The 16,511-nt window shown below is 44.4% G+C and overlaps 2 protein-coding genes across 3 annotated transcripts; both read left to right on the forward strand.

The window, feature by feature from the left end:
* Nucleotides 1-605: 605 nt before the first annotated feature.
* LOC127292167 (serine/threonine/tyrosine-protein kinase HT1) lies at nucleotides 606-4,901 on the forward strand. Its single transcript, XM_051321523.2, has 6 exons — nucleotides 606-1,477; nucleotides 2,154-2,286; nucleotides 2,404-2,599; nucleotides 3,140-3,264; nucleotides 3,530-3,688; nucleotides 4,442-4,901. The coding sequence occupies exons 1-6, from the start codon at nucleotides 1,173-1,175 to the stop codon at nucleotides 4,748-4,750; spliced, it is 1,227 nt and encodes a 408-aa protein (XP_051177483.1). The 5' UTR covers nucleotides 606-1,172; the 3' UTR covers nucleotides 4,751-4,901.
* Nucleotides 4,902-5,566: 665 nt separating this feature from the next.
* Nucleotides 5,567-15,618, forward strand: LOC127292166 (transcription elongation factor TFIIS). Of its 2 annotated transcripts, XM_051321521.2 has the most exons (8): nucleotides 5,567-5,906; nucleotides 6,142-6,388; nucleotides 6,742-6,823; nucleotides 7,534-7,591; nucleotides 7,744-7,826; nucleotides 7,916-8,011; nucleotides 8,090-8,160; nucleotides 8,237-8,678. In XM_051321521.2, the coding sequence occupies exons 1-8, from the start codon at nucleotides 5,618-5,620 to the stop codon at nucleotides 8,364-8,366; spliced, it is 1,056 nt and encodes a 351-aa protein (XP_051177481.1). In that variant the 5' UTR covers nucleotides 5,567-5,617; the 3' UTR covers nucleotides 8,367-8,678. The 2 variants fall into 2 exon arrangements, with proteins under 2 accessions (XP_051177481.1, XP_051177482.1); XM_051321522.2 differs by lacking the exons at nucleotides 7,916-8,011; nucleotides 8,090-8,160; nucleotides 8,237-8,678 and adding exons at nucleotides 11,492-11,689; nucleotides 14,316-15,618 and having other exon boundaries at nucleotides 5,590-5,906.
* The last annotated feature ends 893 nt before the right edge of the window (nucleotides 15,619-16,511 follow it).

A 16,511-nucleotide genomic window follows, 5' to 3' on the forward strand; every position in this document is an offset into this window, starting at 1 on the left:
TACTCAACAAATGTATCACTAGCATGATATAAGAAACTTATCAGAAGATTGTTAATTATACCAATTCTTAGGAGAAGATCTTTTGATCTCGGCGGGCTTCAGCCTGCAGGAGGCTAGGGTACATCAAGGAAGATGGTCCGTCCTCGTAAATGAAGCACACGAAACTAAATAAAGAGCGACATTATCACATAATTGTTTCGTATCCTCATCATCACTACTCATTTACGACTCCAACCCTCGGCTCCCACCATTGCTCGACAAAACTAAATAAAGAGTGATATTATATATTACTGCATTAGTAGCAAGATATATGAAACTAATGAGAAGATTATGGATCTCAATTTCTGATGAGAGATAGAGAAGACCTTTCAACCTAGGGTGGGGACTGCAGGAGCCTAGCCTAGGGAGGGTAGGACAGGGAGGGTGTGGTGGCCGACTAGATGAGATAGAGAGAGATATTTTGGGCCATGGATGCATCCCGTGGTACACACATGGGGTAGACGCAGCCACCAACTTCCACTCTCTCTCCTCACGCTCTCCTCTCCTTTATTGCTTTGCTTTTATACCCCGCGTGCGCCTCCGCTATAAAATTCCTGCCCACTCTCCGCCGCTCTGCTCACCCCGACGATACCTTCCCTTCCCTTCCCCTCCGCTTCCTTTCCCCGCACCACCACCACGACGACCACTCCCAATCCGCGCGGCGAACTTCCCCGTCCGCCCGCCGCCGCCTAGGTCTAGGTTTCCTCCACCCCCGGCTCCACGCGGCGCGGTCTCGCGGATTTCTTCCTCCTTTCAGCTCATCAAAATCGGCGCTTTCCGCTCCGTTTTCGGGCGCAATCCGGCCATTCACTTCCCGGTGATTTGCTCTGGTTTACGGAAGGTTTGCCCCTGATTTCCGGGGTAGTACGAGCGAGAGATTCCCGAGGTGATTCTGACTCTGCAGCAGGGCAGTTTTGTGTCTGCTAGTTCAAGAAAAGCTCTGCCGATTTTTTTTCCGGGCGTGAATCGAAGATTTCCGGGACAGCACGCGGGCGGCTCCGGGATTCATCGAGGGCGAAAATCCTGCGCGTCGGATCGACCCGGGTGCCCCGAACACCAGACCGCGCCCGCGCCCATTCTATGAGCTTGGCTCTGGTCGTCCGGGCACGCGCGCGCGGGGGGCGCTCGCGTTAATGCCTAGGCTGTCCTGCGGCTGCAAGTTCGCGGACCCCGACAGCGCGGCGGTGCGGCCGGACACGATGAGCTGCGGCAGCGACGGGTGCGGCAGTGGAGGCGGCGGCGGGAGCGGGGAGTTTAGGCGGGCGGCGCGGCCGAGCAAGGTCGCGGCCGACGACTCGGTGGAGCCCGCGCGGTGCTCGGACGCCGGGGCGGCGTCCCCCGCGTCCTGGATTGACAGGAAGCTGCTCGTCGACCCCAAGATGTTGTTCGTCGGATCCAAGATCGGGGAGGGGGCGCACGGCAAGGTCTACAAGGGGAAGTAAGTCAAATTTTCCGTGCCTAGTGTTACCACCGGTAGTACTTGCATCATCAGTTGCGCCAAGTTTGAATTCCTGTTCCTTTCTTATCTGTAGTGTACTAGCGGGCGTCCAATCCAATGGGTGTTAAATGCAAAAAAAAGTCAAAGAGTTAGTAGTATGTATATCCAAGGAGTAGAGGGAAAGAGCTATGATTTTAGTTTATAGGTCTCCAACTGTGCCTGGATGTTGAAGGCGTACCTACAAACACAGCAACCAGTAAAACCGCGTAATCTGCTTGAGAGCCACTCTAGGTTTCTTATGCAATCGAGGGCAGCATACCTCCAATGGCCTGATCTATTCCTGTGCTTAATTTAGCTGTGCCAGCCTGTTGTGGATATCTTCTGTTCCTGCCATGGTCAAGGATTCTCGAACTTGTTTAAGATTGCATCTTCTTCTTCTGGTACTTGCAACGCGTGGATTCTCAAATTTGTTTATGTTTCAATGTACAATAGTAGTGTGTACTACTAACAAAATAAAACAATTTCCATGTGTTGTTGTTGCCCACTTGCTCTCACAAATTTAGCTGTCAGCCTGACACGTTCTTGTGCCTAACCTGTGCCATTTTAATTATGCTGTGTTGTAATTTGTTTGTCTGTATGGGTAATTAACTTTTTTTTCATGTCTGCTCTCGAACAGGTACGGTGATCAGATTGTAGCCATAAAGGTTCTTAACAATGGCAGTACTCCCGAAGAAAGAGCAACTCTTGAAGATCGCTTCATTCGAGAAGTAAATATGATGTGTAAAGTAAAACATGATAATCTTGTGAAGGTATGTTCTTGCCTGAGCGCACATTATTGCGCCTAATCTGATTTCTGCATACCATTGCTAACTAAATCGTCAGTTTTCTCGTGTCCTTGTTCTAACACAATTTCTGCATTTCTCTAGTTCATTGGAGCTTGCAAGGAACCATTGATGGTGATTGTAAGTGAGCTGCTGCCAGGGATGTCACTGAAGAACTACTTGAACAGCATCCGGCCCAGCCAACTAGATATCCATACTGCACTAGGCTATGCACTTAATATAGCTCATGCCATGGAATGCTTGCATGCTAATGGAATAATACACAGAGACCTGAAACCTGGTATGTGTGCTTGGACTATTTGATTTTTGCTGTTGCGCCACTATTTCCCCCCTTTATCCATGTATAATAATTTGCATTTAATGTTGGTGTAACCAAGACTGAGTTGCATCGGAGCTCAGTATTTACCTGATATGTATGCTCAGCTGTAGATTCCATTGAACATGTCAAAACATGTGTACACGAATATTTTAAGTTCAAAGCTATGAAATTGGCTCACTGTGTATATTTTTGTGCCATGATAATAACATATGCTTCAAGAGAGAAACATCTGTGCCAGTTAATCATTTAAATTTTCAGTAAGATGCTTTTGCATCTGATTCTTGAGCTTGAGCTTTCCTGGCTCCATATCCATGGTATCTGCTTTAGTTCCCACTCATGTTTCTTCTCCCAAGATGTTTCTTTCTCACTCCCGTACTGTCTCAAACTTTGGTTTTACTTTTATCTTCTAGGTTCCTTCAGTAGTTTGTTCCTTTCTGAGAAAGCTGTTCAGTCAAGCTCTTTATGCTTTTCCAGCGTCCTAATAGAGATTCTTCTGTGCAGATAATTTGTTGCTTACTGCAAACCGAAAGAAGCTGAAGCTTACCGATTTTGGACTTGCACGTGAGGAAACAGTCACCGAAATGATGACAGCTGAAACGGGGACATACCGCTGGATGGCCCCAGAGGTTGTAGCTCACTCTTTTCTGCAGCAGCTAGTTAAATTATAAAGTGAAGCCAAAACAATATGTCTCCTAGAGTATTTTAGCCAAATTATGGTTGAAGCTTCAGCCTGAAATCATACTTCCATTCGTATGCCCAAATAATAATTTCCTGGCTGTAGTTGTAGGAATTCAATTTAATAATTTCCGAACCTTACATACAAGCAGAAATTTGATGCTTTTAGCACTGATCTTTGTTCTAAAACTGACTTGTCATTATATGATATTGCAGTTATACAGCACAGTCACACTTCAACGTGGTGAGAAGAAGCACTACACAAATAAAGTGGACGTGTACAGCTTTGGCATCGTCCTGTGGGAGCTGTTGACCAATAAAATGCCATTCGAAGGCATGTCGAATCTACAAGCTGCATATGCTGCAGCTTTTAAAGTAAGCATGAGACTATTATTTGGTACTGAATTATATAGCTTCCTAGAATGCTGTCTAGCAATTATAAAACCATGTGAATCTCAATTAGTTGTAACTTTCCTACTTGCAAAGTAACCTTGTCCATACTGACAGGCAACAATTTATTAATATCCCTTTTGTGGACAAAGCTGTTACTACTGATAAACTAGGAAAAAAAATTTGAGCTTAAAAAGTCGCTTGGCTACCTGAAGAGTGAATGCTTACAAAATTGTAAGACTTTTCAATGAAATGAAACGCAAAGGCTTTTTGCGTTTTCTCGAAGAAAAAAATTGTAAGACTAAATGGCCATGCATTTGTGTGCAGAAGGCTTTGTTTTGTATATTATGCTTTCATGGAAGTGTAGTCGCATTCTGTGTCATGATGACAACTCCATCGGATCTGCTTCATTGCATATACATGGTTTCAACTCAACAAACTTAAGAAACACATGATAGCACCATTGAACTTGTCTTAGTTTATGTTTAGCTTTTTCAAGGAATGTTTGAGCACAAACTTGTGGCGCTGACAGTTTTTATCTGTTGATGACAACTCCATCGGACCTGCTTCATTGCATATGCATGGTTTCAACTCAACAAACTTAGGAAACACATGATAGCACCATTGAACTTGTCTTAGTTTATGTTTTCAAGGAATGTTTGAGCGCAAACTTGTGTTGCTGGCAGTTTTTATTTGATCCACTAATCTTATCCATATATTCTCTTTTCTGCAATGCAGCAAGTACGCCCAGCTTTTCCCGAGGAGACCCCCAAGGATCTTGCGTTCATCGTTGAATCATGCTGGGTCGAGGATCCCGCCATGCGACCCAGCTTCAGCGAGATCATCCGCATGCTGGATGCTTTCCTCATGACAATACCTCCCCCACCCCCTTCGGAGCCAGAGGAAGACGCGGAGTCAGAAGATACAACATCATCGCTGAGCAGCAAGAGCTCCTCCGTCTCCTCCATCGTTTCCCGTGCAACAAGCAAGCTCTCGGTCGTCCGCCATCTCTTCGCCTCGAAAAAGGCAGGGAATGGGAGGGCATGATGCCATGCATGTCCTGAGACGTTTCTTCCTTGGCGCTGTAAAGAATGTTAGCCTAGGTTAATGATGATGATACAGTGGGAGGGGATGATACAAGAGAGGGATCTTGTTTAGTGTAGGCTTAGCTTGTTTGTATCGATGATACAGAAGAAGAGAAGGCTGAAATGCAACCTATGCAAGCTATGTATAGCTGGCAGCTGCTCTCTACCAAGACTTGTGTATGCTGTCATGTGGCAATCCTTCTGTTGTTTTCATTGCCATGTTTAGGTTTTAGGGCCTGGCAACTGATGACAGTCCTGTTATCCAAAATTCCAAATCAACCAGGCTGATCACTCTGATCAATGGCTCTTACAATTTGAAAAATGAACATATCTGACAGGGGTGTATACCTAATTTACTGATCCCTGACTCGTAAGTAGGGGACAGTTTAAGAGCGAAAGAGAGCACCGGGCCTAGTTTTGCAGACCTACAAAACGGCTCTATCCAAATGTAAAAAAAGAATGCTCTTAACTTCTCAAAGGGACAGGAAGTTAAGGGTTTGAGCTAATATTTGTTTTGTTTTCCTATATGAAATTGAGGGCAGAGAAATGCATTTCATGGGTTCATAGGAATCTGGCAAACCCAATGGCACGAATCACCAATGATTTTAGAACTCCTAGAGATAAAATCACGTGTTTTTCGTCAAATTTATTACTGCAATCCAAAAAAAAAAGTCCTACAGTATGCTCTCTGAAATTATCATGTTCTAGTAGAAATTTATGTGAAATCGGCCATTTGAAACAAGGAACAAGTGTTGAAAAAAACACGGCTAGTGGAACTACTGAAGTCACCAGCAGCAAACCCTCCTCCACCGAGCTCTCCTCTGCAGCTATGGCGTCTCCTCCGAACCCTGGTTCCGCTCACCAGCCTCTCTCCTCCTCCTCATCAAGGGGGCCGCTCTCTCCCTTCCCCGCCGCAGCCCACTTCCCCTCCCACCCCGCCGGCCCTTTCCTCCGGCACCACCACCTTCCCAGCGGCGACTCCGACGGCGGCGCCTCCCTGGACGAGTTCAACGAAGACGAGGAAGGCATGGAAGACGAAGAAGACGACGAGGAGGAGGACGCCGAGCTGGTGGACCGTGCAGCCCGCAGCTCGCAGCCGCGACGCGCTTCCCCTCAAGGTGAGTGAGTCAACTCAAGGGTTCGCGCGATGCCCTTAGCTCCAGTAAAATTATAACGCAGCTTGTAGAACGAGGTAAAATTAATTTCTGGGAAACCCGAAGCTAAGGTAAATTCATATGATCTCCCTCCGAGTAGAAGAATGTCTCAGCGCGACGGCGTCCTTCTCCATTTTAGATTTTTCTAGCGTGTCTGAATGATGGCGATCACTGTTGCTTGCTGAACCACAAACACCAGGAATCGGGCGGGCTGTGATGAATGAGGAGAACGGAGTGACGCGAGTCCAAGAGGGTCAGCAACAGCAGATGTACAACGGCGAAACTGGGCAATTCGTTCGTTTTTCGTCCAGGGGAGATGAAGAACCTGGCTCCATCACTGGGGAGATGAGGGTGGAGGATGGATATGGGGTTATTGGCAGAAGAGAGGGAGGCCCTGCATCTAGCTATTGGGACCTGCTGAGAGCACACCTCTCCGATCCATTGACGTGAGTAATATCTGAAACTTACCCTTGTTCTCTTGAGAATTTAATTTTGGTTTAGCAGGATTACTTGGCACCTTAAAAATTGTGATACCGACACCACGTGCTTCCAAACATTATTTAACCGCTTCCTATCCCTATGGAATTTCCCAACTAATTGAGAGTACAGGAGCGACATGTTAATGCCTATTCACTGATGCTATGCTAGTTTCTGCCTGTTTCCAAAATTATGAATTGTACAGCACCTGAGTTCTTCATGCCCAAATATCACACTTGGTTCTGATAATAATAGACATGGTACCCGGGGATAATAGTATTTGAACATTTCGCTCATTTATCTCCCATGTCTGAATTTGTAGAGGTATTCTCATGGACGATGCAATGATTCTATCATGTGGGCATTCTTACGGAAATAATGGGATGCAGCATATCTACAGAATGGTTTGTCCAAGGATCCTTACCGCATGATAGTTTTTCGTACTTTCGGCTGTAGTTTATTGAAATCCAGTCTGTGGTTTACATATTCTCTGGGATCCTACTTGTTGCTATATCTCTTCATTGATAGCATCAGGATTTTCTTTAAGCTTAGTTACTTGATGAGATGTGGCTTTGAAACATAGTGTTTTTCTTAGTGCACATGTGCTTGACTTTTCTAGAGCAATAGAACCACATTTGAAGAACTTCTATGAAATAAAGGCTTCGCTAGCATTCTCTTCCATTCATGGACTAAGTCATCCGAAGTGAACTGGTCTATGGTCCTATGGACCATCAGAACTAGAAATTTGTTTTTCAAATGTATGGGCTTGCCCCTGGTTTTCATTAGCATGAAAACTGATAACACAGTGCAAACAGTTCAGAGGTTCCAAAATATCAGGGGAGCTAACCATGGTGTCCCTGATTACAAGGTTTTACATCCCTGCTCAACTAAGCCAAAGCCTCCAAGTTTTGTGGCCAAACATCTTAGAGTTATTTTGTAGTTACCCATTTGTTGTGGACATGAGTAACTACATTTGGAAAACTTTAATTTCAAGGTACTTTAAATATTCAGGAAGGTGGTTAGCTTGCTATTGCAACGGTAGTTAAAAAGGGGTTGTCAAAATTACAAATGCATGTGGAAGTGATATATAATTGTTTCTGTCCCTTCCAATCAGAAAGCTTGTGGCAAATGTGGTCAGCCAATTACTGAGGACTCCATTCGACCAAACCTGGGTATGGACTTAAATTGTCAGTTAACAATCACTAAGTTTGTAAGGGCTACTTTGAGCTATCTTACAGATATCAGTGAATTTCATACAAGCTAGTATGTTTAGCTTCATTTCTGTCCAGTTTCGCCTAAGGTTTTTCCTTTGGCATGTTTTCAGCTCTTCGCCTCGCAGTTCAGGCATTTAGACGCGAGGAAGAGTCAGCAAAAACATTGAAACGAAGAAGAGATCGCCTTGAACAGGTATGCACCTTTTTCCAATTTATATTAATCAATTTCCGATTTTTGGCAGGTCTATGATGTTCTTAAATCTGTTCCTTCTCTGAAATGAGGACAAAAATGACAACGACGATCCAAACCTGACCGAACTTTCCAGAGGCAAAGGTGTTCAGTATCCTTTCGCTGTCTTCGACCAGGTCATAATCAAGGTATCTCTCTCTTTACTCAGCCGAGCACAGCTTTAGTTCTCCCCTGTTACTCGCGATGACCTAAACGAGTGTCATCAGGGGAATAAGAGGACGCCGGAACGGTTCGTGGGGCGCGTAGCGGTCGTGACAGCACAGTGCCTGAACGGATGGTAGGAAAATTTATCTGATAACCCGATCATCTTTCGAAACTGAACCCTGTGCTTATCCGTTACCCGTGTTTAACAGGTATGTGGTGAAGACTTTGGACAATGCGGAGAGCGTGAAGCTGCAGTACCGTTCGTTGGCAAAGTTCACTGAAGGCAGCGAGGCTTCTGTGATGGTCTTGAACAATGCCCAGAATGCAAGCTGGTTGTGATGCACAAAAGCAATTGCAATGTTCGTAATTGAAGCTGCCAGTGATGTGTCATGGTCCTTCGGATCAAATCTCCGCCTGGCTCTTTTCGTGTTTCCAGAAAGACGCGAGGAACATTTATCTTTTATAGTAGCCAATCTCGTGTCAAGCTTTATCCTGCTTTTCTTTATGCGAAGCGTGGTATACTGCTACTGGTAGCAACGAGGTAGCATGTGGTGTCAGCGTCCTAGCAAATCTTTGTACAAAACTACTCATACCAGGTTGGTGGTTGGGACATTTGGACCAGAGGCTAAACATGAAAAGAGGACAACCAAAGGGGAAGCACCGTGCCACCAGAGGGCAACTAAACACATACAAGTTCGGTAAGAAAAACATTCAGGATAAAATGATTTATATTTTAAGTAAAATCCGGAAATTCAATTCGGCTCCCGGGTGCGTATGCACCCTCTACCAAAAAATCATATTTTGAAATGTCGAAAATTTTCAACAATTTTTTTTTACATGTACATCTTCATAATATATGTTCGTTCATCAAATTTCACGAAAAATCAATATTTTTTGTGATCTATATAAAAAAGAGAAAACTTATCTTATGAAAAGCATTATTTTTAGCACTGACTTTTATCTTTTTTTACACACGTCACATGATAAGTCGATTTTTCATGAAACAACTTTGTAAGCGTGTAGCACGAGAAGATTTACATGCGAATTTTTGATATCAATTTTTTTGAAATTCAAAATATGTGTAAGATGCATTTTAAAATAGAGGGAGCATATGCTCCCATGTTCCAAAACACCACTCCCAGTAAAATCGCATAAGTAAAATGTTTTAAGTAAGGGGCTGGACAAGAGGCGATCGTGAGAAAACCCATCTAGGGTTTTGTCTCTCTCGTCGGCAGCGGCGACGGGTCTTGGAGGCGTGGCGGACCGTGGCATGAGAAGGTTTCAGTTCTTCATTCAAATTCAGTGCCTCGTCGTTCAATTCAGTGCCTTCTTCGGGATGGTGAGCCAACGACTACATCCTGAAATCATAATAATGTCTTCCCCGCCCTATCCTCGCTCTAGTGGTGCGTCTAGCACTGGCGGAGGGTGCGTGGAGTCGTATGTCCGGTGGATTTCCCGGGATCCGCTTGGTTATCGTGTTAGTTGGTGTGGTTTCAGGTCATTTTCTTTCGATCTACAGTTGTCATTATTGACAATGGTTCCGCGCGGGTTCTTTGGAGCCTTAGCATGGAGACTTCCCGTCTGTCTACTACAACAAACTCTATTACGATAAGTTGTGCCCTCCGGTGATGGAGGAGCGAGGACAGCGGTGCGCCTTTGGCTCGCGCTAGTGTTTGTAGTTGTCGTTAGATGGTCCAGTGACTTATTTGTAATTTTTATTACTGCCATGCCTCTTTGTACTGTTGTGGATGATTATTAATAGATCGGTAGATTTTTTGCAAAAAATGTTTTAAGTAAAATCCTATAGGCCGCAATATCGAAAAATGCATATGTCGTAAAGACATGTTTTTTTTACGACGCACATCGGCACCACAATCCGGCTCAAGCCCTTCTGGTCTTCTAGAGGATCTTCTTGAAAAGTCTTCTCCCACCTACACCAGTTGTCCCCACTTATTTTGTGTGATGGTCCTATTATAGGCCTCACTTGTCACCTATACCTTCTTTGATTCCTACGAGCATAACCTTTGGCGGTGTACACCCGACCCCTTCTCCGTGACTAATGTCTCGACTCACTGCACCCGCTAGCTCTCCTTCCTAGGGAAGGCCACATCTTTAATTGTATTCTTTTTCGAGGTCATCCTCTTCAGCCTGTGTTACTAGTGCTAGTTTTGAGTTTGTTTTTAGTACCTTACCTACTTAGGGGGTCTATAGAAAGGCTTAGAGGATCCTAAAGTGTCAGTTTATGTTGGAATTGCTTTGCTCTTTTCTTTACAGCTCAAGCAAATAAGCTTGAAATAAAGTGCTTTTATTTGAGTGGAAATGAAAGAATAAATCGTCTATCTAGATTCTAGACACAGTATGTGTATTATTCGGTCCATGCTTGCCCTTCTAGGCTCTGAACCAACACTTTGTTGACCCGTTGTCATGTCAACCTTCGACAGTAGCCACCCCCTCCCCCCCCCCCCCCCACACACACACACATAACTATGAACCACCATAACGGGCGATGTACTATTGTGTAGACTAGGGTAGGCATAGCCGCATGAGCTTGACAATGGTGTAACACTATACAATGAGTGTATTTATACATGGTTTTGGCACACACACAAAATGGCATCCTAAGCACTCTGACTTGTTGTTTGCCTAGGCTTTGAAAAATTCCCGGGTCTGCCATTGATCAAGACGTAGTATCACCATCACCAGCATCAATACCATTCTGATCGATGCTACAATCATCTAGGTGAACCCTAACCCTAATGTAGGGTTTTACAATCACGAACCCTAGTTCACAATCGCTGGTCAGTTTGGATCGAAGAGCAATGTTGGTGAAAGTTTGTAAGTGGTATTACTCTCTCTGATTCATATTACTTTATCGCTAATTCGCATGTATCTAGACACATTTTAGTTTGTCTATTCACCTGTTTCAGCGACACATCATATGGGTCAGAGGGTATATTTTTTCCTTGGCATGTAAAAGGTATTGCATCCTAGTACTTCCTCCGTCCATAAAAGGATGTCTCAATTTTGTCAAAATTTGGATGTATCTATATACTAAATCGGGTCTAGATACATCCAAATTTAGTAAAATTTGAGATATCCTTTATTTTTTACCCACTTTGGTCTAATGTAATTCGTGCAAAACAAGATCGCCAAGCCAGTCACGTCAAGGCGACTCCTCCTTCGTTGTTGCGAGAAAGGGGAAATGACACAGCAGCGGCAAACGAAACGATAGTACCAGAATTACCAGACGCTCGCCACGTGGCTCTTCCCCAGCCGTCCGATCGATCCAGTTCCAGAAGAATCCGCCTCCGAATCAACGGCGGCGGCGGCGCGTGTCAGAGCCACTCGTATAAATCTTCCGGCTAGCCCCCAAAATCCAACCTTTTTTTCCCCTTCTCTCCGCCTCTCCTCGCCTCCGAGCCAAACGAGACCGCGCGTGGCGGCGAGAGGCGACCTGCAGCTAGGGTTTTGATCCCAATCCCGCCGCCGCCATGGCCACCATGGAGAGGGAGCTGCTGGAGACGTTCGAGGCCGCCAAGAAGGCGGCCGACGCGGCCGCCGACGAGGACGGCGCCTCCTCCCCGGAGGCTGGCCGCTGCCTCGATGCGCTGCGCCGCCTGCGCGGATTCCCCGTCACCACCGAGGTCCTCGTCTCCACCCAGGTGAGATCCGGGTTTCATAACTCCGAAGGAGATTTCTCTATTCGTGGCCCTATGTTCCTGTGTTTGTTCCGGAGGATGCGTGCGGCGGCTGCCTTCAGGGGAGATTGCGGGTGCAATGCGCACCATTGCGCTCAATTTGCATTGACTAGGCCTGGTTCGCCAAAATTTACCGTCTGTTTAGGCGATACATGCTCTGCCGTTCTTCCCCTTTCCAAGGACAACGAAGAGATGCGAAAAGCTGGATTGGAATTAGATCTTGTCGGCGCCTATGGCTTCCTTTTTCCTCTTTTTAATACCTCGGACGGGCGTTCAGTGCCAGGATTTCTGAAACAGGGGGTGGGTAGCAGGGTGGGTAGCTGGGATGTGCACCTTTGTTACAATTCCCATTTAGAAAAGGCTAGGGGGATTGGTTTTGAGATGGAAAGTAAAATGAAATCCAGTGCTGGTGGATGGTTCTCACCTTGATATGCATCGGATTGGCGCTGCCAATTTCATCTTAGTTTAGGATTCTGCACAAAGAGGTCTCCCAAATCGTGTTTTTGTGTTGTCAACAAATAAAATGTCTACCGATGAAGATAGTGAATGTAAAAAAAACGTGTGTTGGTAGTGATTGAGCACCTGTTTGATTCGTCTGATCGTGCACAGGTTTATGATTTGGCTGTCGGGTATGTGAAACATGTCGTAACATCTATTACCTCTGTTCCGAAACATAAGCCTTTCCAGAAAGCTAGTTTAGCTTTGTAGGAATGCTTATATTTTGGGATGGAGGTAGTACTATGAAACATAAGTTTCTGATTTCACAAAATAAGAAACAAATAACAGTTAGCTTGTCTTCCGCCAGCCTGCTCCTTTGGATATTGGGCACCCCTGTGTTTTCATGGAGTTTTTCGGCCTTGTGACCTTTTGCTAAGGCCTTTGATCCTGCCATTTTCCTACAAAAAAAGAACCGTGTTTGTGCAGAATATGAACAATTTAGATGTAAGAATCTTCTATATAATTACGGAAAACCATGAATTACAGGGGCTTTAAGTTTTTTTTGACAGAAATTGGCGCTTTATTGATCACATAACATCATTACAAAGTTCTTTCCGGACCGCAGCCGAAACAACACTGAAATAAAAATTACAAGACTCAGAATCACAAGACCGAGCTAAAACATGCGCCACCTTGTTCAAAGAACGCCCAACATGTTTAAAGGAACACGATTTGAAGCCCTTAGCAAGAAACTTGATGTCCCTCACCACAACGCCCGATGTTCCACAAAACTTTCCTGAAAAGCCAGCATCCAGTAGTAGAGTTATCAAACCAGTCGTTACTGTTGCCCATTTTGTGCAAAATCTTGGGTGTGTTTGGATTGCTACCAAAGCATGCCCTACCTATTTTTTGGTCATGGCTAAAAGATTGGTTCTTGTTTGGATAGTTGCCAATATTTTGGCTTGCCAATGCTCCACTACCAACCCTAGTTCATTTTTTTATCCAATGTTGGCCAACTTGTGGGCAAGGAATGGCTCAAGCAAAATTTTGGTTAGCCAGTATTTTGGTAGGGCAATCTTCGGCACAAACCAAACACACCCCTCATCTGAAGCTGTAATGGATTCCTGTCAGATTAAAGCACACATCCCAACTGTTAGTTTCTCTTTGAGCCAGCAAATTTCATCAGACTTTCATCAGCTATAGTCCATTAAGCTCGGTTTTAATTTAAGTCTGTAACACCTTTCTGATTTAGAACTAGGTAAGATCTTCTATGATAGTTTTTTTAATGTGTTGAGATCTATGTTTTTTCCTTCCCAAACACCTATGCATAAGTAACATAGGGAAGTGGGCTTAAAATAATAATAATATTTTTTAAGGGCACAAACCGAACACACCCCTCATCTGGAGCTGTAACAAATTCCTGTCAGATTAGGAGCATCATACTCTGCACACTTCCCAACTGTTAGTTTCTCTTCGAGCCAGCAAATTTCATCAGACTTTCATCAGCTATAGTCGTTAAGTTTAGTTTTAATTTAAGTTTGTAACACCTTTGTGATTTAGAACTAGGTAAGATCTTCTATGATGGATTTTTTAAGGTGTTGAGATCTTAGTTTTTTCCTTCCCAAACACCTATACATAAGTAGCATATGGAAGTGGGCTTAAAATAGTAATATTTCTTAATTGTTTCTACAAGTACAGGACTGCTAAAGAGGCTGCAGTGACAGTTTCTTTCATGTGTGAGTTTTCTTTCAGAGAATGGGTAATTCCAGTTTAGAAAGCTTTAGGCTTGCTAAACATATCTTGTATTTGTGCAAAAGCATATACAATTCTGTAAGGTACAAAGGTGTTCTGAGCATAAGCCAGAAATCGGCAAACACCCAATTTTTAGAAGCAGTTGATACTCCTTTTGTGGTTACATTTATTAATTGTGTTTGATTGGGGGTTTGTGAGACATCTTATGTGAATTGAATTGCTAAGTAATTTTTTGTGATTCCTACAGAAGTTTAGTTCATCAATTAATATACTTTGGCATTAAACATCTGTTTTCCATGTTAACTGGCTGCTGTTTATTTCCTTCTGCTACATTTTCCCCCACATTCATTCCACAGGCCAAGGGAGACTACACCTTACTGATTATGTTCTGTTTTACCAGGTTGGCAAACGTCTTCGGTACCTTACTAAGCACCCCCACTCAGACATACAGGCCGTGGCTACAGAACTTTTTGGGTACTGGAAGAAGGTTGTTATTGAAGAGACAGGGAAGAAAAACGGCACACCAGTGAATGGAAAATCAGATAGCTCTGTAGCTAAGCTTGAGAAGTCTCAGTCAATGAAGGTTGAAAAGAATTCTACGTTGGCAAATGTGAAGGTGGAAAAGAATTCTACGTCGGCAACTGTGAAGGCAGAAAAGAATCCTATGTCGCCAACTGTGAAGACTGAAAAGAATCCTATGTCGCCAACTGTGAAGATTGGAAAAAAGGATGTGAGTTTGAAGGTTGAGAAGACTGTGAATAATGATTCCAAAGTTCAACATGTGAAGGTAGAGAAGGTTTCAAAAGAAGTCAGTAGAACTCCTGATACAAAGAAGCCATCGTCTGTTGCAAACGGTCCCCCAAAGCTGACATCCCTTGTCAGATGCAACGATGCTGCTCGGGACAAATACAGGGAACTTCTTGTTGAGGCCTTCGTCAAGGTCTCCCCGGAAACTAGCAAGGATGACAGAGAGGAAGTGAGGGACCTCTTGGATCAAGTAGATGCATGCGACCCATACAGAGTGGCTGTGACAGTGGAGTCAGCGATGTTCGAGAGGCTAGGACGTTCCAATGGGGCTCAGAAAACGAAGTACAGATCGATAATGTTCAACCTGAAGGCTGATAACAACCCTGACTTCCGGCGGAGGGTTCTGTTGGGCAAAGTGAGGCCTGGGAGCCTTGTGGACTTATCCCCCGAGGAGATGGCTAGCGACGCCAGGAAGCTCGAGACCAAGCAGATCAAGGAGAAGGCTCTGTTTGACTGTGAACGTGCATCGGCACCGAAGGCATCGACCGACCAGTTCAAATGCGGGAGGTGCGGACAGCGGAAGACAACGTACTACCAGCTGCAGACACGGAGTGCCGACGAGCCGATGACGACGTTCGTTACATGTGTGAACTGCAACAACCACTGGAAGTTCTGCTGAGCGCCAGGTCAGCTGTACTGGTAGGATGTTCGTCCTGTTAGTGATAGCCATCTGAATCTGACAGGCAGCTTGGTCTCGATTTTTCGTAAGTTAGGAGCCTGTTTTATTTTCTTTCTTTGTCATCAAGGACCTGATTTATTCAGACTGTAATAGTTGACCACATAAATGTTGTTGGCTTATTTGCCCTAGCTGCTGTAACTTTTATGAGGGAGATTGTTCTATGTTTCTAGATAAACTCAAATAGTGGTAGTAACAGATGATGTTATTGTTGTTGTGATGGGGACATGAGTGTGTCGGTGGTCAAACCTGATGTGTACTATGTTTCTCCTGAATTTTGCTTATCCAATGTGGAGAGCTGGTGGATCGCAGGGCCAGCCTCCCTGCTTGTGACATGAGAATCAAAGCAATTCCATTGTCGTGGTTCTTTTTCTTTTGCAACTAAAGATCCATACCTAGTTGAAAGATACGTCAGTGACATCCATGTGCAAGGGGATGTAGGTTCAGAGGGCTGATAACAGGCACTATATTTTGTGCTAAAGCGGCTATAAAAGCATTGCCCTGCATCTGGAGATTGTATGCATTCTGAGCCTGACTATCCGCAAGCCTATTATTGATTCCACTTTTATCTTCAAGACTGGCATCAGCATGTTGAGTGCAGTGAAGAAGTTCATATGTATGGCCTGATCGTCAGTATTTGCGAAGACCTTGACAATCTGTTAAGAAGGTGGGACGAGGGATTTCCCAAAGCTTTAGCCTCTGCTTGCAAAGCAGAATTGGCGGCAGAATTTGCCTTAACGAAGGCCACCTGGGTGTAGTAGTTGTTGAACCGGTGCATGAATTTTCCTAATCAATATTTACTCTTTGCATAGATTGGAATCAGTTGAGGGCTGCAATTTCTTGTTGAAGAAGTGATCGTTTCTACCTATCGAAATGCTCGATAGGTTAGAGACGAACAGGGCCACATACCACAGTTTTTTTCTCTTGCCATCTTGTTCATGCAGTTTGGTTCGCCTCGCTATTGTGTCTCAGAAAAATTGATGGTCTAATCTGATGCGAGATGAATCAGCCAAATAGAGTAAGGAAGTTGGTTATAATTATTCATTTTAAGCTATCCTTCTAGGGAAGCTGGTCTGTCCATGTTTGGAATGGATCGAATTGCCCCCTTTGTTC

Source organism: Lolium perenne, chromosome 4 (genome assembly GCF_019359855.2).
Source record: "Lolium perenne isolate Kyuss_39 chromosome 4, Kyuss_2.0, whole genome shotgun sequence".
NCBI classification, from domain to species: Eukaryota; Viridiplantae; Streptophyta; class Magnoliopsida; order Poales; family Poaceae; genus Lolium; species Lolium perenne.

Bases quoted from the DNA above. Each gene is read 5' to 3' on its own strand.
- LOC127292167 (XM_051321523.2), top strand. From the start codon at position 1,173: ATGCCTAGGCTGTCCTGCGGCTGCAAGTTCGCGGACCCCGACAGCGCG. The intron at 2,287-2,403 runs GTATGTTCTTGC...GCATTTCTCTAG, and splicing joins AACATGATAATCTTGTGAAG to TTCATTGGAGCTTGCAAGGA. The intron at 3,265-3,529 runs GTTGTAGCTCAC...ATGATATTGCAG, and splicing joins ACCGCTGGATGGCCCCAGAG to TTATACAGCACAGTCACACT.
- LOC127292166 (XM_051321522.2), top strand. From the start codon at position 5,618: ATGGCGTCTCCTCCGAACCCTGGTTCCGCTCACCAGCCTCTCTCCTCC. The intron at 5,907-6,141 runs GTGAGTGAGTCA...CACAAACACCAG, and splicing joins GCGACGCGCTTCCCCTCAAG to GAATCGGGCGGGCTGTGATG. The intron at 6,824-7,533 runs GTTTGTCCAAGG...CCTTCCAATCAG, and splicing joins TGCAGCATATCTACAGAATG to AAAGCTTGTGGCAAATGTGG.